The 23,402-nt window shown below is 41.7% G+C and overlaps 1 protein-coding gene across 2 annotated transcripts in view; it reads right to left on the reverse strand.

Annotated features, from left to right (window-relative positions):
• KCNH8 (potassium voltage-gated channel subfamily H member 8) overlaps positions 1–23,172 on the reverse strand; it is a 388,105-nt gene extending 364,933 nt beyond the window's left edge. For both annotated transcript variants that reach the window (XM_073333523.1, XM_073333524.1), the window contains exon 1: positions 22,837–23,172. In XM_073333523.1, coding sequence (XP_073189624.1) covers positions 22,837–22,912 — 76 coding nt within the window. In that variant the 5' untranslated portion in view covers positions 22,913–23,172. The remainder of the gene's footprint in view (positions 1–22,836) is intronic.
• Positions 23,173–23,402: the final 230 nt, after the last annotated feature.

Below are 23,402 nucleotides of genomic sequence, written 5' to 3' on the forward strand. Positions count from 1 at the left end.
CCTGAGGAAGGCTCTGGCCTGGCCTCGTGTCCACCCAGTCCTTCTTGCTCCCTAAGAGAACAGAAAATCTGCTCCTCCTTCCAGCCAGGCAGCTACTGAGCTGGCCCTTCTCCTTGCAACTTCCCTCTCCAAGCCTGAAAGTGCACTCAGGTATAGCGGGGAGGGGCTAACTGAGTCCACAATAGCTTGTTAACCCTTGCTAATTCACCCTATCACACCATGGCAGCCAAACACAATCCCTGAAAATGCACATGGAGGCTGGTGGAGGGAGAGGGGGACTTTGTGGAAAAAATTATACAGCATGATAAGATATGATTTTTTGGGCATCTCCACAAATCTGGGGTTGATGTGTCAACCTCCTTCCCCTGCCCTGGGTCATCCACTCCTTCCCTGAGCAGCCCAAGCTCTGGCTCCTCCTCAATTCTTCAGACCCATAGAGCACCCCTGGAAGGGTACAAGACCCTGCCATTCCAGCTGAAAACCCTGTGCCTTCCATGGAGATCCATACCAAGCTGGCACACAGAGGGCACCTGCTGTGCAAGTAAGGGAGAGAAAGAAGTCAAGCCAAAGTGAAAGCAACCAAATATGGCTTAAGTTCTGCCAGCATTACTCACACTCTGTTCTCCTACAGTCCTATTGAAATCATTGGTAGGTCTCGAAGTCAGCGCCTACACAATAAGGCACCAAAATATGTCTCAACATTTTTAACTGTAACCCTGAAAGTGTTTTCCAAATAGCAGATCATGGAAAATCACGTCAGCCATATTAGCAAACATATCCCTATAAGAATGCCCCAGAATTATCTCCAAACTGTTGTTTTACTTGTAATTGTTTCAGACAAATCTTAAAATTCAGCTCAAGATATATACAATATGGTATATATATCATACACAGTACTTCAGTAGCCTACGGAGAGAGAATTGTCTTGCCATCCCCTTTCTTCCTTTCAGCGGAAGGACCCTGTCCACACAGGAATCAAAGACAAAATGGGCTTTAAAGCAGAATGGGAGTGAGAAGTGATGATATAGGAATGACCCTATTTCACTGAGAAGATAAAATTTTACTATTCACCTGCCACTTGCAGAGCTGGTTGTTGGGCAAACCTACCTTTTCTGTACATCTACAATTTTGTTGTATATAGTAGTTGCTTTTTTTTCCTGATGTTCATCATGAAGAAATTCATTTCCACAATTGTATAATGATTGTCATTGGTTAAGCATGTTACAAGGGAAAAAAGTATATTTGTTGCTTCCATTTTGGATGATGTAATGCTCACCACATTCGTTTAGGTAATTAAATAAAAAGAAAATTAGCAAAATATTCTGAATCAAAAGCACAAGAGAAAGGCTCCACCTGATTTCCTGTTGATAACAGTAACTAATACAGCATATAGTCTGTGCAACCATTATTAGGGGAATCTATTCAGGAGGAAGAAATGTATATGAACAATTTCTCCTTTTTAGACTAAAGCATGTTTTCTTTCATAATTAAAACAAATCATTTTTCACTTTATAAAAATGCACCAAATGCAGATGGATTGCAAAGGGGGTTTTTTGTTAGGATACTGTTAGGGTCAAGAGGAAACTAATTTACTGTCAGCTTCAAATATCAGCTCCACAGGCCCAGTAAAATTCCCTCTGTGTTAGTGCTTATGTAAGAAAAACCATTTACTTCAACAACTCTGTTTACCCACAATAAAAAATTAGTGACTCAACTAGTTCATGATAGAAATAGACAAAACTAAAAAACTTATCAGAATGTTTTTCCTCTCTGAATATTTCTTAAGTGTTGGTGGTTCAGTTATGCGTACTAATTCTTGGGACTGCGTTCTAGCCAGAACCAAAGCCCTCCAGAGCCCATTTTGATTCCCCTTCAAAAGGGGGTTCAAATATCACAAGAACAGCTTGCAATATTTGCCTGACACCAGGAAGTGAATCACCTGGATATGGATTTAATTCCAGCTGAATAGTCTCAATAGGTCATCAACATCACCACAACCTACAACCCTCTCTCACACGCCCTGATTGCCCTTCGGATCTCTCCTATTGTTGGAGGGCAAAGATTATTATTAATTTGAATTACAGTAGCACTTAGGAGGTCCCAGTTCCAATGTATTAGACATTGTACAAAAATACACACAAAAAGGACAGTCCCTGCCCTAAGGGGTTCACATAAGTTTTAGTTGAGAGAGAGAGAACAGATGGATATGACACACAGACAAGGAAGTACAAAGTATTATTATCCTCTTTTTACAAATGAGGAACTGAGGCCCAGAAACACTAAATAATTTGCTTATAGCCACAGAGGAAGTCTGTGACATAGCTGGGAAAGGAGACCATGTTTCCCAGGTCACAGTCCACTACTTTAGTGCAGGAAGGATATATGGTCTTGGACTGAAGAGACATGGCTGTACAGAGATCCTGACCAGGACTAAAAGGAACTTTTCACGTGCATATTTGAAATATCATTCAGATGTGCTCAATTAACACATTTTTAGACTAGTCCTTCCAAGAGACTGGTGCAAAGTCACTGGAGTTGGACATTATATCAAATGCACAGTTTTTTTTGCAAAGAATTTTCTTTTTACTGATTAGATGAGTGCTTAAGCATGAATATGTGAAAAAAACAAAATCAAGATTTACCTTGAGCACAAGTGATAGAAATATCAGTCAATACCTATGGACCCTGTTTCTCTAACTCACTACTAGTCACGTTTGAGAAAAAAATCATTTGTTCTCTTTGCAATTGTTAACAGTGGAACATTAGCTGGCTTCTCCAGCAAATCAGCCACTAACTTGTAATTGACTTCTTAGAAGACTATAACTTAATATTCCATGAGAGAGACTTCTGACATTGTTATTCCTCTTTAGCTCATTCCAAGCCACTGCCCACTGCTCACTCCGCAATTTGATTAGTGATTCACATCTTGTTACCAGCTGGTGCACCCTTCCTCTGCTACTTGGACAAACATGTTTTGTACACATTACCACATCTGACCACAGCACCCTCTTCTGCAAATCAATCATTCCTCTAACTAATCATCCAATATATACAGAACTGATTCTTCAATACATCTTGCTCAGATTCCAATAAAATATCCCTCTCACTTTTGAACACAGTAAGTAGTTAATTTGAGAAGGGTGACCTCCCTTCTACAGGCATAATTCACACCTCCACTAGTTGCACTTTCATCTACTTAATTGTGGGTACAAAATCAGGTAGTAAATGTTCAAACTATTATTTGTGCCTGTAACTGAATTGCAAGTGAAAAATCACTTTCACAAAGAGAGTAAGCAATAAGAACTAAATGAAGATATTCAAAGGCTATTGAATAGTTTGCAAGTATTTCCTCCAAGTTCAGTCATTTAAACATGTTTTAAATTGATATTTATTTAAAAGCATAAGAAGAAATTAAAGAGATACATTTATTCAGTACGTACCCTGCTTTCAGCCCCACATGTGAGGGGAGTGTTGAGGGAGGGCTAGGGAAGGAGCACGGCAGGAATACCAAGTACTATGGATATTGTTTGCATAAGTGGCCATGGGGGTCAGAGCATAAGTTAGGGCAGCCTTTGGGCTACTCTAACTTACAATAGGACCCATGAACAGCCCCATAATACGTGGAGCACAGAAGTGGCTTCATGCCACATTTGCCCATGCCCCAAGTGCTGGAATAGAGTAACTGAGAATCAGGCTCCACACATTTTCTTCCGAGTTCACAGAATTGTAGGACTGGAAGGGACCTCAAGAGGTCTTCTAGGGCAGTCCCTTGAACTCAAGGCAGGAATAAGTATGATCAAGAATGATCAGTGATCCCGTTAGGTTTTTTGGATCTTTGTACGTATACAACTTATTTTCTTACTTTAATATTTAACTATCCTTTCCTACTTGGAACTTTCATTTATTGAAACATACAATACTCTAGTCAATAACCTTAGTCTCTCAAACTATTATTTTTTTTTCTCCTATTCACAGGTGAAAAGAACAAAAAACAAAAAACAACCATCCTAAACTTTTAGTTATTCGTATTGGCCACAGATAAACTTGTTTCAAGAATCACAGTTCAGCCGACTTATTACACAACACTTGAATAAGGAAAATAGTTGATACAGAAATGTTAGAACCATCATATCCTGTTATCTCAAACCATTAGGTATTACTTCATATGTATATGCACCAGTCCATGACCACAAAAGAAAAGCTATGATCAACAATACTTTTGTATTTTAATCTGGGACATTATATTTAAACTGACTTCTGAAACAATACGGTCATTAATGGTTGGCTAAAGGTGCTTTAGCCAATGAAGATATGAATCCTTCACTAAAAAGTTCATATTTCTAAGAATTTCTCACTCTTAAAATATAAAGTTGTCAATACATTATACTCTTTCTGTTCTCTACCTTTGTTAATTCCAGGGTTTCGGTTGGGGGGGGGGGGGAGGGGAAGAGAGAAGAGAAGAGAAGAGAAAAAACACTATTAGTGCAAGTTTCTCTCATCAGACCAGATATTTAGATAAATTCTAGTCCAATTCAATGGATCAACCTGTCTTGGGGGGGGGGGGGAGAAATCTAACAAAATGATAAGATACCTCAAGGATCTGAGAGAGAGAGCGCGAGAGAGAGAGAGCGCGCGCACGCACGCACTGAACTGGGTAAGAAGGGACATTTTCACATGAATAAGGATGTCTCTCCAGAAAGCTCAAAAAGAAAAGAAAAACAATGTAGCAATAAGACATTTCAGTGCCACACAAGCCTCAGAGATCTGTGCATTTCAGTAGGTTCATCTTGAAGGGAAACCAAAATAAAACACCTGATAAAGTTATTTTCTACATTAAATCTATGTTTACCTCTTACATCAACTATTCTGAATGTACTGGAAGTGTGTTAGATTTGCATTGTTTGAATATTACATATTTTGCTACCAAAAGAGACACCAATACCCATTGTACTGTTCACTGGAAGATTAATTTAGCTACCAAATTTCACTATTCTAATTTTTGAAGATGGCATCGCTTTGTATTCAGAACTAGGTAAAGAACTTTCCAAAAACAATGGAGCAATACATAGAATTTGCAAAATGAAAAAAAGTTACATGAATAGGTTAACAGATAATTTTGCACATTCTTACTTCTTAGGGTCAGATTCTGGTCTCGTTTACTCCAATGTGGGTCTGGAGCAAATCAGAAATGACCTCAGAGTAATCCCAGATGATTCACACTAAATGTAACAGAAAACACAGTGTTCCTTTGTTAATGCTTTCAGAGGGAATTTTCAAATTTCTTCAATATTGGCCTACTAGAGTTCAACTTTAATGGAAGTCAAATTCTTGTTAACTTCAAATGGTAGCAGAGTTAGGTCTATACTGGGCATATTTGAAAACCCTTTTCCTAGAAAGTTTGCTATTTGGACAATAAATGTTGCCTACATATCAGCTTTGTAATTTGCCCTGTTAACACTGGCTTCTGCTGACAGAAGTGCACTTTGAAGACAGCCAGTTAATGGGCTGAAATTAATCTGATTCAACCAAAAGCTCTTATTACAACCAAGCTATCAGACGGCTGTTCTGAATTGCATAAGCACATTGAAACATTAGGGACTGAAGTCTCTCTCCCTCAGTCTGATGAAAAATGGTGCGGTTTCAAGTCATCAGTGCTGACTGCTGTGAGCTCGGTGCTAGGGCCTGCCCTTCAAATGTCATCCATGGATCAGCCTGGAGATGCTCACAGTAGTTGGAGTGAAGGAAATAGTGAAGTTACAATTTGAGTCTTCAAAGACATGTTAGTAGAGCACAAAAGCAAAGGATGAATGGGTTTGACTTGGGAACATTGTCAAGTCATGGTGGGGTGCGGGGGGGGGAGAGACGGAATCCAGACAGCCAGTTTAGAACAGGCTGCTGCCAGGCATGATCTCCACACCCTTTACTCAACATCATGGTGTTTTCAGAGAAGGTGGCATCAGCTTTTCCTGTACAGAATCAGGATGGCAGCATCAGCCATAATCTGCAGGCTCATTTGCAGCAGTGGGAAGATCATTTCAAGATGCTCCTCAATTGTCTGTCACTTTCAGTCCCTCTTCTACTTGAAAAAAAGGGCAGGAAATTCCAGTAGATCCATCTTGCTTCAACCAAGAAGAGGTCTGGACTTCAGTCCACAAGATGAAGCCTGGAAAGGCACCAGTGGTTTGTAACATTACCCCTGAGTTGCTGAAGACAGGTGAGTATTATTTCATGGCTGCAATAGGTTCTTCCAAGCCATCTGGTATACTAATATCCCCAATGACTGGAAGAAGGCGGTTATTCTGCCTCTGTTCAAAAGGGCAATAAAGTCAAATGTTTCCATGGTATGCATCCGATGAAGTGAGCTGTAGCTCACAAAAGCTCATGCTCAAATAAATTGGTTAGTCTCTAAGGTGCCACAAGTACTCCTTTTCTTTTTGCAAAGTCAAATGTAGCAACTACAGAAGGCTTATACTATTATCAGGCCCAGGAAAAGTCCTTGCTTCCATATTATTATCTCAAATCAGCAACACCCTTTATGGCAAAGGCTGGGATGCTGAGTGTAGCTTTAGACCCTGGTTGTTCCATTACTGACCAGACAATATTTGGAGAAGATGGATGGATTTAATAAGTTGCTCACAGCACTTTTATAGACTTCCCTCAGGCCTTTGACTCAGTGTATTGAGCAAGTTTCTGGGATCTGATGAAGCATCTTGACATCCATAGGACAGTAGGGTCATTGACAGAAAATCTCTATAATGGAACTAAAAGTGGTGGTTGAGTCAATGGCAGATCTAAAGCATGGTTTCCTATCTCCTTGAGAGTTTAGCAAGACCATGACTGGTCACCATCAATATTGGCATGGTTTGGGTGACGGATTACCTTGAAGAGGTAGCTATCAGCAACATTGAGCTGACCACCATTGTTTGTCATTTTCTGGTTGGCTCAGTTTGGTGCATCACTGCAGCTGATGGCCAGTCTGGTTGGTCAAGAAGTGGCATGCATGGTTTTATCAGGATTAATCAGCAGACCAAAGTCATTGCCATCAAACAGCCTCCAGCTCCAGATTACAACCAGCTCAGTATTCGCCTGTCTAGATGGGATATTCAGCAGGTTGTAGCTGATGAATATTTGGGCAGCGTCATACGCTGTGCTGGAGAATGCTTGAAAGATATGGACGCTGGTATAGCAGAAGCTGCAGCTATGTTTCAGGCACTTCAGCGGCCTTCATAGGGATGTTGTGACATCAAGCTTCCTACAAAACTGAGGATCTATAGAACCAGTTATCCAACTCTGTTGCATGTACGTGACACATGGGCACTAAGGAAGGCTGAAGAACACTGGATTGACATTTTCAGTTCTCATCTTCTCCATCAGCTGGCTCCATATCAAGTGGCAGGAGAAGATCAGAAATTAAGCCATTCGAAGCTGAACACAGCGAGCACCTCTATTATCAGGGGCTCAGTTTCTGAAACTTTCTTGGTATGGACATATAAAAATGGAAGGGCGATGAATTCTGAAGTGCGTGTGTATACCAGAGAATGTTCCTACACATCAGATGATCACATGGGCACCAAAAGCTTTAATGATGTGACAAGATTGCCAGTGACGGACAAACTGAAGATACAATCAGACCATTTTAAGCACCTTGCCAGAGCTCAATCCAGATGGAGCTCACTCGAAAAGAAGGCCACATCCTTTTGGATTTGCCATTATAATGAACAAGTTAGGAAATTGACCAAGACCCAGGGTTTTCGTGGCATTTTGTATTAACAGATAGTAGTTTTCTTCCTATAATTTTCATTACATTTCCCAAGTTCCTCTGAGGAAGAGAAAAAAAAGCTATAGAAATAGTTATGCCTTTTTATCCCACTGGAGAGAAATTTACCTGGAAGTTGTGTAATATAAAGGCAACTCTTTTGACATTCCCTATTATCTGCGGTTTTCTTCTTTTATATAAAATATATGCCTATCAGGTTCAGTTTGTGTTGAGAAAAAAAGAAATAGTGCTTCCATTAAGGAGACGGCTATTCAAATTATACCCTGGGGATTATTGTGAACTATTATTATTCTTAGAATGTCAGATGGAAAACATTCCTGGAAAATCCTTGAAAATACTACTGAAGAGAGTTTTGAAGACAGATAGTTAGCTCTTCTTAAAAGGCTTATGGTGGGGGGGGGAGGCACTCTCATAAAAGGACCTAAAGATTTCTTAACTCCAGCCCTGAACAGCCACCAAAAATAGGACAGACAGCTTGCAAAACTTACTATCAGCCAGATTTTAGAAGGCATATTTCATTGCAAGATCACAAGACACTAGATTTTTGTTAAAAATACCAGCCCTGAGTGTAAGGTCAACAAGAGAAGACAGGGAGTTTTCCCACACTGCAATCTGTTTTAACTCTCTGTGCAGTGATTGACAGGCTAGATTAAAATTTTAGGAGTGTTCAAGGGACAGTCAATGCCATCTCTGAACATAATAGTTTTTTTTTTGTTTGTTTTTTGTTTTTTAAGTATAACAGCTGTTCTAAAGCCTTTGAGTCATATTACAAGGTCCTGGAACACAAAAGCAGCCAACCGTTTCTTGGCGTAGAGAAGCTCCACAAAACAGAAATTGTCCTTCTATTAAGGAACTTTTCCCCCTTGTCTGCAGTTTGAGAGCAAGCTTTTAGATTTACAGAGGGAGACTTTAATTTGACTTTTCTTCCCCATCCCCCTTTTCTTTTTCAGCAGCAGGGCAAGGTAGTGTTGTACTGCAAATGAAAGCAGGGCACACTTAAATTATGCTCTCTCAGTCTCAAATTAGTTATAATTGCACAACATAACATCACACAAACATGGATTTTTTTTAAATGTGTACTGAAGGCACTATGATGTTTTTATCATATTTTAATCATTTTGTTATGTTGGTCAGTACCCTAAGCACATCTGTTTTGCATGTGAAAGGAATGAGATTTATAAAATTATTACAAGTACTCACAGCAAAAAGTTAGGTTAAAACAGTAATTTAGAAATACAACTATTTTTTAAATCTGCTCCAGAACTTCCAAAGCAAATAATGGGCCAGCCCCACCCCTACAGTAACTCCATTTACTTCAGTGAACTTGTATCAGGAACAAACATGACATCATCCATTTAGAAATCTACATCATTCTTTATTCTTCTACAGCAAAACCATAATGAGTAGTAAAGAACTCTGATCATTCTATTCGATTTAGAATATCTACATAGAGTGTTCCTATTGTGATCAACTGAATAAGGTACAGCAAACTTAATTTAAAACATACAAGAGGCAGTTTTTAAAAAAATAACTAAGGACTGGGGAAAAGTGAATAGGTGCTGAGGAGCACATGATTTGAAGACTCACATCCCTTAGGAGAGGATTAAAGATAATACTCCATATCCTAGTAAAAGAGGGGAGAATCTAAGTTGATAAAGTACAGGTAGGAACTGAAGAGAAACAGTCAAATGAACAAAGGTACCATTCAATTACATCACATTAAGGAAGACAATTAAATATTGACAAGTCTTACAAGTGCTTGTATACAAATGCAAGAAGTAAGTCTAAATACGCAGAACTTGAGTGTCTGGTATTAAATGGGAATATTGATATAAGAGGCATCACAGAGACTTGATGGAATGATGATAGTCAATGGCACACAGTAATACTAGGATACAAAATATATAGGAATGACAGAGTAGGTTGCGCTGGTGTGGGGTAGCACTATAAGTGCGGGAAAAAGCATAGAGTCAAATATAGTAAAAATTTTAAATGACTCAAACTGTACCATAGAATCACTATGGACAGAAATTCCGGGCTTGAACAATAAGAATAGCCGGACTAGGATGGTGGCAGTGATTGTGAAATGCTAATGATTGTAAATGGAAAATCCAATATTAATGGGGAATTTCAACTAGCCCCATATTGACTGGGTACACATCACCTCAAGACGGAATGCAGAGATAAAATTTCTAGACTCCATCAGTGATTGCTTCTTGGAGCAGCTACTCCTGAACCCACAAGAGGATAGGCAGTTCTTGATTTAGTCCTAAGCAGAGCACTGGATCTGGTCTGAGAGATAAATATAGCGGAAACACTCAGTAATAGCAATCATAATGTAATTAAATTTAAACATCCTTTTGCGGTAGCATTTAACTTCAAAAAGGGAAACTACACAAAAATGAGGAAGCTAGTTCAAAGGTAATTAAAAGGAACAGTCACAAGAGTGAAATGCCTGCAAGCTACATGGAAGCTATTTAAAAAGCCCTAATAGAGGCTCAAACTAAATAATAAATTTTTTTTAAAAAGTCAGAGGATCAAAAAAATTCCACCATGGCTAAACATATTAAAAGAAGTGGGTAAAAGCAAAAAGTCATCCTTTAAAAACTGGAAGTCAAATCCTATTTAGGAAAACAGAAAGGAGTATTAACACTGGCAAGTGTAAAGGTACAATTAGTCAGGCCAAAAAAAGAGTTTTAACAACAACTAGCAAAAGACACAAAAACAACAGCATAAATTACGTACATCAGAAGCTAAAAGCCTGCCAAACAAACCATCAGTGGGGCCACTGAACAATCAAGGTGCTAAAAGACCATTCAAGGATAACAAGACCATTGTGGAAAAAACTAAAGCTTTGTCTACACTGCAGAGTTTTGTCGCCAAAAGGCAGCTTCTGGTCAACAAAACAGTAGATGCATACATACTACGATGCGACTACTGGCGGCAAAAAAGCCCTGTTTTGGCAACAAAGTAAAACCACCCCAATGAAAGACGTAGGGCTCTTTGCGCAAAAGTTTTGTCGACAAAGTGCCAGTGCGGACACTGTGCTTGATTTTCTCTCCTTAATTGGCCTCCGGGAGGTGTCCCACAATGCCCATCCTGACCGCTCTGGTCAGCAGTTTGAACTCCACTGCCCTGCAGCCAGATAAACAACCTCCCCCTTTAAAGCCCTGGGGAATTTTTGAAATTCCATTTCCTGTTTGCTCAGTGTGGAGAGATCTCATTGCATCTTCCCAGGTGACCAAGGTGGCTTCATGCAGCAAATGCTCTCCCATTTGGACCACTGCAGAGCAGCTGGGATCTGCTCAGTATTTGAGGGGAGGCGGCTATACAGTCCCATCTTGGCTTCACCCATAGGAATTTTGGCAGATTTCTTGAGGCTTGTGCAAAAGGGGGATGACCAGGAGACAGTGCAGTGCAGAGCAAAGATAAAAGAGCTGAGGCAGGTGTACCATAAGATGAGGCAAACGGTCGCTCTGGTGCTGCACCCAAGACCTACCAGTTCCATAAGTAGCTGGACACTATCTTCAGTGGCAACACCACCTCACCCCCAAGAGCCCTGTGGATACTTCAGTGGGCCTGGAGGCAGTGGAAAGAGGACCTAACCTGAAGGACAAAGTCCTTGGTGAAGAGGTGGAGCCCAGAGCAGGGTTGCTCAGTAGTGCAGGCAGCCAGGATCTGTTTACCACTCCAGCGGGGTCTAGCTGGTCTCGACAGTTGCTCTCCAGTGAGCAAGAAGCAGGAGAAGAGATGCCTGGTAAGTAGTTTGTGTAGTGTGGAGGTGGGTTCAGAGTACAGAAATGTACAAGGCTAGCTGTGTTTCTGTGTTCCTGGTGCAACTAATAAGTATGGCGAAAGAGGTTGTTGATGCATGCCATGATCTCACAGGAATCTTCCACAGAGATCTCTTGGAAACTTTCCTGGAGATACTCGGCAATCTTTTGCCAAAGGTTCCTTGGCAGAGCTGCTTTGTTCCTTCCCCTATTGTAGGAAGCTTTCCCACACCATTCAGCAAGGATTTGTGCAGCGACCAAAGCGGCACACAGGCAAGCAGCATAGGGATCAGGGCAGATGACACAAGCATGTAGTAGATGTGCCCTTGCTTCCCCGCTTACCCTCAGGAGTGAGAGACCTGCTACAATGACCCCTGCCTGTGGAAAAGTGTGGGAGAATTTAGATTTTTTTCCCTAGTTGGCTGCACCAGAACCCTTCCAGGGTGCTCTTTTCCCTATGTAGAGTTCCCCTCGCCCACAGCCAAACACTCACCATGCGTTGGGTGTTTGCCGAGATGCATGCTTGCCAAGGATGAGTGAGGAAAAGTGATTATGCTTCAATGCTGCGCGTGAACTTAATCATGTTTCTGCGCATTGTTTCTTGTGCCTCTGCAGATGTGGCCTGCACACTGGCCAAGCGTCTCCACCAGATAAGAAAGTGGCCAAGATGGAGCAAGACAACATGTTCCGGGAGATACTGTAGTTCTCCAATGCACAGAAAAGGGAATGCAGGGAGTGGAGGGAAGCCAAAAGACAGGACAGAAAAGAAAATCAGGCATTTGTTAAGGACGCTACTGTGCAGATGATTAAAGTCATGGAGGCACGAACGCAGATGCTGAAGTTCTTAAAAATGCTGCAGACCGAGCAGATGCATGCCCACCCTCCTCTGCAGCACATTCAGAACTTTCTTCCATGCACCCTTCCCCCAACTCCACCCGCACATTCCTTTCTGCTTTCCCAGACTCTTCTGTTTCCCTGTTCACTCCACCCCGGCAGAGAACTTCCAAAATGCTAGCTGGACCTACACAACTCTGAAAATCTGCCCTTCCCTGCTACCTCCTTTCCCACCAACCCTGCTTATGTGTGTGTGCGTGCGTGTGTTTTTTGTGCAATAAAAGCAAAGTTTTTGAATAACAAATCTTTATTTTTGTCCTACAGATTGAGATAGCAGGCACTACCAAGACATACACATGCAGTTTCATCATTTGCTTACTGGATTTTAAGGCCCCAAATTTCACAATTGCTTCCTCGGAAAACTAGATGTAATGTAACATTGCAGTACCAATTACTAGTTCTCATTTTCAAAGTGTTGCCTCAAAGCCTCCTTGATTAAAACTGCCCCCTTCTGCACCCCTCTGATAGCCCTGGTATCTAGCTGCCTCAACACTCCACCCCTGAGCAAACCTTTCATCCTCTGCATACTATTTGTGAAGCTATGTACAACACATGCCTATCACCATGTGTATATTAGCCTCATTGAGGTCTAACCTGCCATAAAGGCATTGACAGCACGCCTTTAATCTGCCAAAGGCACATTCCACTGCCATCCAGCACCTACTCTGCCTGTTGAACCACTCCTTACTGCTATCCAGGTTTCCTGTGTAAGGTTTAATGAGCCATGGCTGTAAGTGGTATGCCGGGTCTCCCAGGATCACGATGGGCATTTCAACGTCCCCTACTGTAATCTTCTGGTCTGGAAAGAAAGTCCCTGCTTGCATCTTTCTATATAGGCCAGTGTTTCTGAAGATGTATGCGTCATGCACCTTCCCAGACCACCCCCGACTGATGTCAGTGAAACACCCATGGTGATCCACAAGCACCTGCAACACCGTGGACAAGTACCCCTTCCTACTGATGTACTCCATCGCAAGGTGGTCTGGTGCCAAAATTGGAACGTGTGTGCCATCTATCGCGCTTTCACAGTTAGGGAAACCCATTCTGCAAAGCCATCCACTATTTCACGCATGTTTCCCAGAGTCACGGTCCTTTGTAGCAGGATGTGATTAATTGCCTTGCACACTTGCATTAACACAGCCCCAAGGGTCAACTTCCCGACTCCAGACTGATTTGTGGCTGACAGTAGCAGTCTGGAGTCACCAACTTCCATATTGTGGTTGCCATGTGTTTCTCTACTGATAAGTCAGGTCTCATTCTGGTGGCCTTGCACCACGGTGCAGGGGCAAGCTCCGCACTCAGTTCCAGGAAGGTGGTTTTCCACATCCAAAAGTTCTGTAGCCACTGCTTGTCATCCCAGACCTGCAGGACAATACAATCCTCCCACCATTTAGTGCTTGTTTCCCGAGCCCAGAAGTGATGGTCCACCAGGTGTGGCTGTTCTGTGAATGCCAAAAGAAATCTAAGTTGCTCCTATCCATATCACACACACCATGTCAGGCATCTGGGAGTCTTGTTCAGTTAGGTAGTTCATGATTAACTGCAATGCCATTTGCAATGTTTTAATGACAGTTATCAGAGCATAGGAAAGCAGTGTGGGATTCATCCCTTCACACAAAAATGCTGGGGTGCACAGCAAACAAGGACCTTGAAAAATGCAGCGAAAGAAAGCCAGAAGCCCATGGAATGCTGGGATGGAAAACAATGAATCATGGAACATTGATCCTGGTCCCAAGATGCGCAACAATCCACTCCACCTTCCACAAGACCTAGCGGCAGAAGGTGTTGAGCTGCACTGTGTGATACATACCCACAGTGCATTGCTCACACTGCTGATGATGGGGTGCCAACTGTGGGCATTCTCTGCTGACAGAGAGAGCAGGTATGAACATGCAATATCAATTCTTTATTATAGCATGTTTTTGAGGGTCTACATAACTTGTCAACAAAACTCCGTAGTGTAGACAAGGCCTGAGTTAATTTTTGGTAGGGGTCTTCACTGCAGAGGATATGAAGGAGATTCCCAAACCTGAGCCATTCTTTTTAAGTGCCAAATCTGAGGAACTGTCCTATATTGATGTGTTAGTAGGGGAGGTTTTAGACCAAGTGGATAAACTGAACGGTAATAAATCACTAGGACCCAAGAATTCTGAAGGAACTTAAATACAAAATTTTAGAACTCTTCCTGTGATATATAACCTATCACTCAAATCAGCCTCTGCAATAGATGACTGGAGAATAGCTAATGCAACACCCATTTTTAATAAAAGCTCCAGAGATGATCCTGGCAATTACAGGTCAGTAAGCCTAACTTCAGTACCAGACAAATTGGTTAAAACTAAAGTAAAGAACAGAATTATCAGATACATAGAATAACATGACTTTTTGGGGAAGCATTAACACTGCTTTTGTAAAGGGAAATCATGCCTCACCAATCTATTAGAATTCCTTGAGGGAGTAAACAAGTATGTGGAAAAAGGTGATCCAGTTGATATAGTATACTTGGACTTTCAGAAGCCTTTTACAAGGTCCCTCACCAAAGGCTCTTAAGCAAAGCAAGCAGTCATGGGATAAGAGGGAAGGTCTTCTCATGGATCAGTAACTAGTTAAAAGATAGGAAATAAAGGGTAGAATAAATGGTTAGTTTTCAAAATGGAAAGAGGTAACTAGTGGGGTCCCCCAGGGACCTGAATTGGGACCAGTGCTCTTCAACATGTTCATAAATGATCTGGAAAAGGGGGTGAACAGTGAGGTAGCAAAGTCTGGAGAAGATACAAAACTACTCAAGATAGTTAAGTCCAAAACAGACCATGAAGAGTTATAAAGGGATCTCACAAAACTGAGTGACTGGGCAACAAAATGGCAGATGAAATTCAACGTTGATAAATGCAAAGTAATGCATATTGGGAAACAATACCAACTATACATACAAAATGATGGAGTTTAAATTAGCTGTTGCCACTCAAGAGAGACCCCTTCACATAACACAAGAACCAAGCATCACGCAATTAAAATAATAGGCAACAAGTATAAAACCAATATAAGGAAGAATTTCGTCACATAATGCACAGTCAACCTGTGGAACTCATAGCCAGAGGATGTTTTGAATACCAAAAATATAATTCTTGGATTCAAGAATGAATAAGAAAACTTCATGGTGGATAGGTTCATCAATGGCTATCAGCCAAGATGGTCAGGGACACAACCCCATACCCAAGTCTCAGATTTCCAGAAGCCAGGACTGGATGACAGGAAATGGATCACTCAATAATTGCTCTGTTCTCTTCATTCTCTCTGAAGCACCTGGCATTGGCCACTGTCCGACGACAGGATACTGGGCTAGATGGACTGCTGCTCTGACCCAGCATGGGCATTCTTATGCTAGTGTGGACTAACAGTCCGAGTACACAAGTGGGAGTCAGGACTCTCTTAGTCTGAGCTCTCCCACTCACTTTTTACTGGATCTTACTCAAATTGCTTCTTTTCTCCAATTATCCGTTAAATAGGGACAATATTATTTACTTCCTCCCTGTGATGCTGTAAGGTTTCACTTGTTATTGTTTGTAAAACTCTTTGAGAGATGCTTTAGAAGTGCAAAGACCTATAGTTATAGCTGGAGCTTCTGTACACACTGATCATCCCTGTCTGCCATGATAACCTCCTGAGACCATTGGCTCCTGGTGCACGAGGCTGCTGTACCTTCTACCAGGGAACCTGATCAAAGGAGATGCTCCTAGACTGAGTTGGGATAGGTACCACCTTAGAGACACTTTGGCATCCCTTCAGTTGTGTGGTGTCACCTGGTCACTTCTGAGGATTGTGCCCCAAATTATAAAATTCCGCAAAATTAGTCAGTTGCTGAATGACTCTCCTCCACTCCTAAATTAATTCTAGTTCCAGACAAAACACGACAAAAAAATTAACTTAATTCAAATAAATATTCTAAGAAAAATCACCTCAGAATCTAATGTAAATGAAAGAGCCTTCTTTAAAGCACAGCTCTATTTTGAAAGGCAACAAGTGTGATTTTTATGTAACAGATGTGCTTCTTGCACCAGATCCTCAGGACTAGCCCTTCTGTAGCTGGTGCAGCTCAGCAACAAGGGAGCAAAGGTGGTTTTAAGTCACCTTTACACCCTTTTGATCCTGAAGCATCCAGGCTGGTGTCAAGCAACAGTTTAGGTCAGACTAAATGTTGCTCGAAGTTATGTTTGCTGACAACAGCAGCCAGGAATTAGCCAAACATAGCAACCCTATGCCATCAAGCAACTCACCTGCACTGTGAGGATGCACAGGTAGCTGGTTAAGCTGGCATCTCAGCTATCAGTGCCAGAGTAGCACAAGCAGCCAGACTTGGGGCCAAGATCTGGCCTTTTCTCTATATTCAAAATCCTGTGTATTGATTTTCACATCATGGCTACAGGGTGAACTGTGGCAAAGACCCCTTTTAGTCCCTCCCAAGGGCACTCCTGCAGTGACAGACCTGGTTTCCTGCCATGTTAATGACACAGGCCCAACTCAACTTTGGTACATAATAGTTTTCCTTGAGAAGCCTCTGATAGTATACTTTGCAGTGATGCAGAAATAGCATCTTCAAAACAAAGCATCATTTATTAATTCCTCAAAAGTAACCCATTTTCCTAAATGCGTTAACACAATAAAAAGCCTACTCACATGGATACGATTTACACCCTTGCAAGCTCCCCTCAGCCAGCTAACCCTATACCTAGGGGAGAGAAACAGACTGCCCCAGCTGCATTTTCTATCTCACTTCATACGACTTTGCCAGCCTGAGACACGACTAGGCAGCCCCTTCTAACATCTTTGAGGGTTTAGATCCTCTTTGATAACAGGTTTCAGGCTTGGGAACAGTAAACCATTCTAGCAGACAGGTAGTTTCTTCCTCATTAACAGCCCAGCCACCTTTCCACAAGGATTCTTATATTTGCCATAGTTTCATTTGCCTGTGGGTTTCTCCCTTAACAGCCTCTTGCGTGGCATAGGAGATTTGTAAAAATAATACACCTAGTAGCCTCATTTAGTGAAAAAAAAATTTTTTACTGCTTTTTATTCCTGCTAACAATTCAAAACCTAAACTATACCTTGTTTACCAATTTCCTTGTTTCCTTGGAGCCTATTCTTCCTTGTTTATCAATTTCCAATGTGTAACACTTTTACAAACACGTTGACAATAATGAGTCTGCATGCGTGTCAATCAAGTTGTAAGTGGAAAACAGTGTAACTGAAGGTGTATGTTCTCCTACAGAGGTCATTATCACAGTTAATGGTGAGCAAGCTTGTCTCAGATCCTAGATTCAGTTTACAGGGCTAGCAATCAGGGGGAAATCATTTAATTTGGAATTTGAGAACACTGGATATAGAAGGCACTGAAAAACAACTATAAAATTCCAGATTTTCATCTTTAGAGAGAGGTTTTAGGGAGTAAAATCACACTGAGAAATAGCAGTGTGTTTTCTGCACAATTTAGTTAGGCATGTCCACTTACTAGAATGTAGTTTAACCTTGCTCCGCAGGAAAGTGGCAGTTTACATCACACTCTGATGTGGAAATTTTTTCCCAATATATAGTCTAGATTGTAGAGCTTCTGGGAAACAGTTTTTGAAATTTGTGAAAAATTGAAATGGGGAGGGAGGGGGAAGAAATCCCATCCTAGACGGGACAAAAAAAAAAATCTGAAAAGAGTTCAAAGATAAAAATCTGGAAAAAAAAATCTAAGTGTTTTGTTTTGATGTCAACCATTACTAAACAAACTATAATAAGCTTAAAATTTAAAATTTGAAAGATTTTGAACCAGAAAACTGGAATTTTTCTTGTTGAAAATATCAAAAATTACATGTTTTGAAAATATCAAAGCTTTCTTTTTCAACTTATTTTTTTTTCCTAAAAACATTTGTCAAAACTAACCCACTCTTTCCCACAAAAAGTTTTGGTTTTGATGAATCAGCATTTTCAAATTTAAAAAAGCATTTTATGGAGAAATTCCCGAGAGCGTTACTAGATTGTGGGGTTCAAATTGTGGGTTTTGAACAGGGTTCAAAAAAGAACTAGATAAGTTCATGGAGGACAGGTCCATCAATGGCTATTAGCCAGGGTGGGCAGGGATGCAAAACTATGCTCTGAAACGTCCCTAACCTCTGTTTGCCAAAGCTGGGAATGGGTGATAGGATGGATCACTTGATGATTACCTGTTCTGTTCATTGCCTCTGAAGCACCTGGCATTGGCCACTGTCGGAAGACAGGATACTGGGCCAAATGGACCATTGGTCTGATCCAATATGGCCATTTTCATGTGCCCACTCAGCAAAGCCTCAAGACAGTGGCAATGTGAAGAGACAGCACCACATTGGAAACATCAGGAGGTTTCTGGCATGCAGCGGGCGCATGCCCGCTACTACACACATGAAGGGGTGCAGCCTATTTCTCCAGGCATGCAAGCCCTGCTTTGTGTGTGAAGTAGCAGGAGGGCATAAATGTTTTGTCAGGGGATCATGGATGAAGCAGTTCCTATGTTGCCCTGACTCCCTGTGACTGACATGTATTCAATAGTTTGATGATCATTGTCTATATTTCAGTCTAACACAGATATTATAATACAACTAAAATTATGGACTAACCAATTTATTAGAGCATAAGCTTTCGTGAGCTACAGCTCACTTGCTGTAGCTCACGAAAGCTTATGCTCTAATAAATTGGTTAGTCTCTAAGGTGCCACAAGTCCTCCTTTTCTTTTTGCGAATACAGACTAACACGGCTGCTACTCTGAAACTAAAATTATGATGACCATGAAAGTTCTGAGTATCTAAAGTACATAATAAAACTAAACATTGATGTTTGTGGGGGCACATTATCTACAGATATTCTAGATTCTTGGTTTTTTCCCCCGCAGTGTATTTCATGATATGGGTAAGTTGGTACAACATTAAAATCAAGAGACATATTGTGTTGAAAACTCATTCATAAAGTTCTATGCAAAGTGAAGCATATTTTCCAGTGTTTTCTGGAATCCTTTTCTGCACTGTTGCCCAGAATTAGAATTAATTCTCCTCTGGATTAAAGATGCATTGGTGGATTAGTCTATCATTGATGACAACAAAAATATATCCTTCCCAAAGGCTTAAAATAAAAGGAGGTCTGTTAACTACAGACATTACTGTATCAAAACACGCAGGAAAATATAACAGAAGATCATCACCTCTGAAATCAAATTAGTTTATGTAACATATCCTGTGTTTAATATTGAATGCCAACCCCAAAAATAAAATGTATAATCATATTTAAAAACACAGGGCCTGATCCTGTGAAGAGTTACACATAAGTAACTTTTATTAATCTAGCAGTATCATTGACATTACTACAATGCTCAGGTGAGTTCTTACTCACTTGCTTAAGAGTTTGCAGATTTGGGCCCAGAGCTTCCACTAGACTTTATAAAAACTGCATTTTTTCCCATATAGCTTAAAAAAATGTCAAACTACCACAGAAATAAGTATTTTGCAAATTAATTTTAAATTTAAAAAAGCCAACTAGATCATGTCAAATTAGCCTCAAAGAGAAAAATTATTTTGCAGATTTAAAAATTGCATAATGTTATGCACTTGAGCTATATGATCATTCTTCAAGGAAAGATATAGTTTAATAACTGACATTTGTTTTAATTGATATATTTGAATAATACAAAAATGTATTCTCTACCTCAGTGGTTCTCAACCAGGAGCACCCCTGGGCATATGCAGAGATCTTCCACGGGGTACATCAACTCATCTAGATATTTATCTAGTTTTACAACTGGCTACATAAAAAGCACAAGCAAAGTCAGTACAAACTAAAATTTTATACAGACAAAGGGAGAAAGCAAGCAATTTTTCAGTAATAGTGTGGCTCTGACACTTTTGTATTTTTATGCCTGATTTTGTAAGTAAGTAGTTTTTAAGTGAGGTGAAACTTGGGGTACAAGACAAATCAGGCTCCGGAAAGGGGTACAGTAGTCTGGAAAGGTTGAGAACTACAGATCTGTAAATTAAGAGCCAGATGCTGCCCCCCTTACACCAAATAGTACCATTCTCCACACATAGTCCCATCCCAGTCAGTCCCACTCAGTAATACACAGCCTATAAGACTTTCTGTTGTGATTTTTTGGGAGCATTTAAAAGACAGAAATATATTTGTCCATGGTAATGTCTTCTAAATAATGCCCGTTTATCAGGTATTGAAGCCAAATCCTGAAGTCCTGTTTCAAGGCAAAACTTCCACTGAAACCAATGGGGATTTTCCTCAATAGAGGCATCAATAAAATGTTTCCCATTACTTTGTGCAAAAGTGTATTACTGTGTGTGAAAGTTTATTAATTGCTAATATTAAACATTTTAAAATAAGTTCGTCATGTAGATTTTTTCCCCTTGATAATAACTTCATAATGATATTCACTAACATGTCATACTTATTTATTAAAAGCCTTCCAAAAACATTAGTGAGACAAGGAGGGTGAGGTAATATCTTTTATTGGACCAACTTCTGTTGGCAAGAAAGACAAGCTTTGGAGCAACACACAGCTCTTCTTCAGGTCTCATACAAAACTTAACAACCTCTTATACACTCAAATAACTGCCAGATATAAGTCTTCGAATGCTTTTGTTTTACATGTTGCTGCAAGAGAGTATAGGGGATTGAACAGAACAGCTAAATTTAAGCAGCAATTCTTTTAATCTACATAAATTAATGAGAAATTGTGCTTAGTCTTAAAATTCAACTAACCCAATAAACATCCCAAACACTAAGGTGTCATTCTTAAAAACACACAATAAAATTATTCTTATAGCAATGTTTAAATAATTAAAAACCTAAATATCACTAGTAGGGAGTTTAACCAACTTGAACCTCCCAAAATAAATGGTCTCTAAAGTGGTTTTTTTTTTAGTAAATTCCCCACATAGTGTGTTCAGTCCTTTGAACTGGAAGCCATTGTAGGGAGTTTCTAAGCAGGCAGCAATGGGGAATTATTTTTTTCCAGTAAGTGAACGTATCATCTCAAAAACCTTACAACATTAAATCTGCAAGAATTAACCTCCAATAAACAACACCTGGATAGTTGATTGTAAACTCTCTAACTGAAAAAAAAGCAACTTGGAATATTGTGATGTATACAGTAACAAAATAGATATAGCTCTTTAAGGCACAGCTACTCTAAGAGTTGCTTTATAATGAAATATAGATTTAAGGCAGCCTTTAATCATGTTTTCAGGCTACCCTCAGACTACAGAGACAGTTGTAACGCGATTTTATGTTTCCCTGCAGTTGATCTGCGTGACTATATCCTGTCTTGAGATTTTACAATATATTGAAGAGAACTGAGCTCAATTACTATATCATCTCACACTAACACCAAAATAGTAATAAAAATACGCCATTGGATACAAGATTAAAGGTATATAAATATCAAAATGCTTGACAGAAAATGAAAAACTAAGTTAAATGAGTTTAAAGAGTTTATTTTCACTCCAGTATGAATCATTTCGGATTTCCCCCCACTCCCAATAAAAAGAAATTACGCGAGTGAAAAGTTTTCTCCCCCCATATAGTGTATTTAAACATCTTATTGGGCACAGGCAGCCTCGAAACTACAGCCTAGCACCTGCAGTCGCAAATTATTTCCGCGCACCTGAACAAACTCCACACGTTGATGCAGCGCATCGCAAGGGAACCGCTGAGCGGGGCTTGACCGAGCAGCAGTAAGAGCCAGGGGGAGGGAAGGGGGCAGGAAATTGGGTGCTAAGTGGAAAGACTGCGTCAGGAACAGCTGGAGGGTCAGTTACGCGCAAAGGGAGAGGAGCAGGACCTAGCCAGGGTCCTGAAATGACAACTCCGACACCAAACCCATTCATTAAACCGCCGCAGACATTCATTCAACAACCCCCCTGCACAGCTGTCTGGCTAACGCAAAACCTGATTAAAAGCTTAAATCTTGTCAAAGAGATTTAAAAAAAAAAGAGAGACTTTCAAGACCACGTCCGGAGTCTGAAGCCTGCATCTCTCCGCGCTCCTCCTGCTCTCAGGGGGGCTGCACCGGCTGCAGGGCAACACGCAGCCGGCACGAGGGCGGCTGCGAGGGGCAGAAAGCCCCGGGAAGAAGCAGCAGCCTGAGCCTACAACTTCCATGCAGAGAAGAGCGGGGAGCGGCTGGGACCGCAGTCCGGGAATAACCCCGCAAGTTCCCACAGAGGCGCCAAGCGCAGCCCGCTCTCCTTGCAACGGGCGAGCTGCCCCAGCACACCAGGGACCACCCCACCAGCCACAACCAGGGGAGAGGGGTGCGTGCAATGCCGGACCGACACCCGGCCCAAGGAGCGCTCCCCGCTGCCCAAGCCCCCGACTCACGCGTGCCGTCGAAGCGGGTGGCGATGGTGTCGAGGAAGGTGTTCTGCGGGGCCAGCAGTCCTTTCATCACCGGCATCTTTCCAGCGCGGTGCGAAATTCTCCATCAAACTTTGTCCCGGGAGGGCGGCTCGCAAAGAAAGTGCAAAGGAGGGGTGGGGAGGTGGGAGAGCGCGGGCCGCTGCGACTTCGCCGAACCCGGGACGCGCCCGTCCCCCCCGGCCGCACGCAGGCTAGCGAGAGCGCTCGGCGGCTCCCCTCTTCCACCAGCTGCCGGAGCTCCCTAGCTCCCGCCCGCCGGCTGCGCCCGCGAGCAGCCGCCGCGCGCTCCATGCCCCTCCACGTGATTGGCTGGCGAGCGAGACCCGGGGAGCGGGGGGGGTGAGTGTGTGCGCGCGGGGGCGGGGGACGTTCCTGGCACGACGTGTGGGAGCCGCGGCCGCGTGGCTCGGGGGTTGTTTGTTTGCCCCCAAGGCGCTTTGTTCAGCCCTTCCTCAGAGGGGGGAGCCCCGGGGGCTGGCGTGTGTGGCGGGCCACCTGGGCAGAGGGGGCGTAGTCCCAGGAGGAAA

Source organism: Lepidochelys kempii, chromosome 2, assembly GCF_965140265.1.
Source record: "Lepidochelys kempii isolate rLepKem1 chromosome 2, rLepKem1.hap2, whole genome shotgun sequence".
Lineage (NCBI taxonomy): Eukaryota > Metazoa > Chordata > Testudines > Cheloniidae > Lepidochelys > Lepidochelys kempii.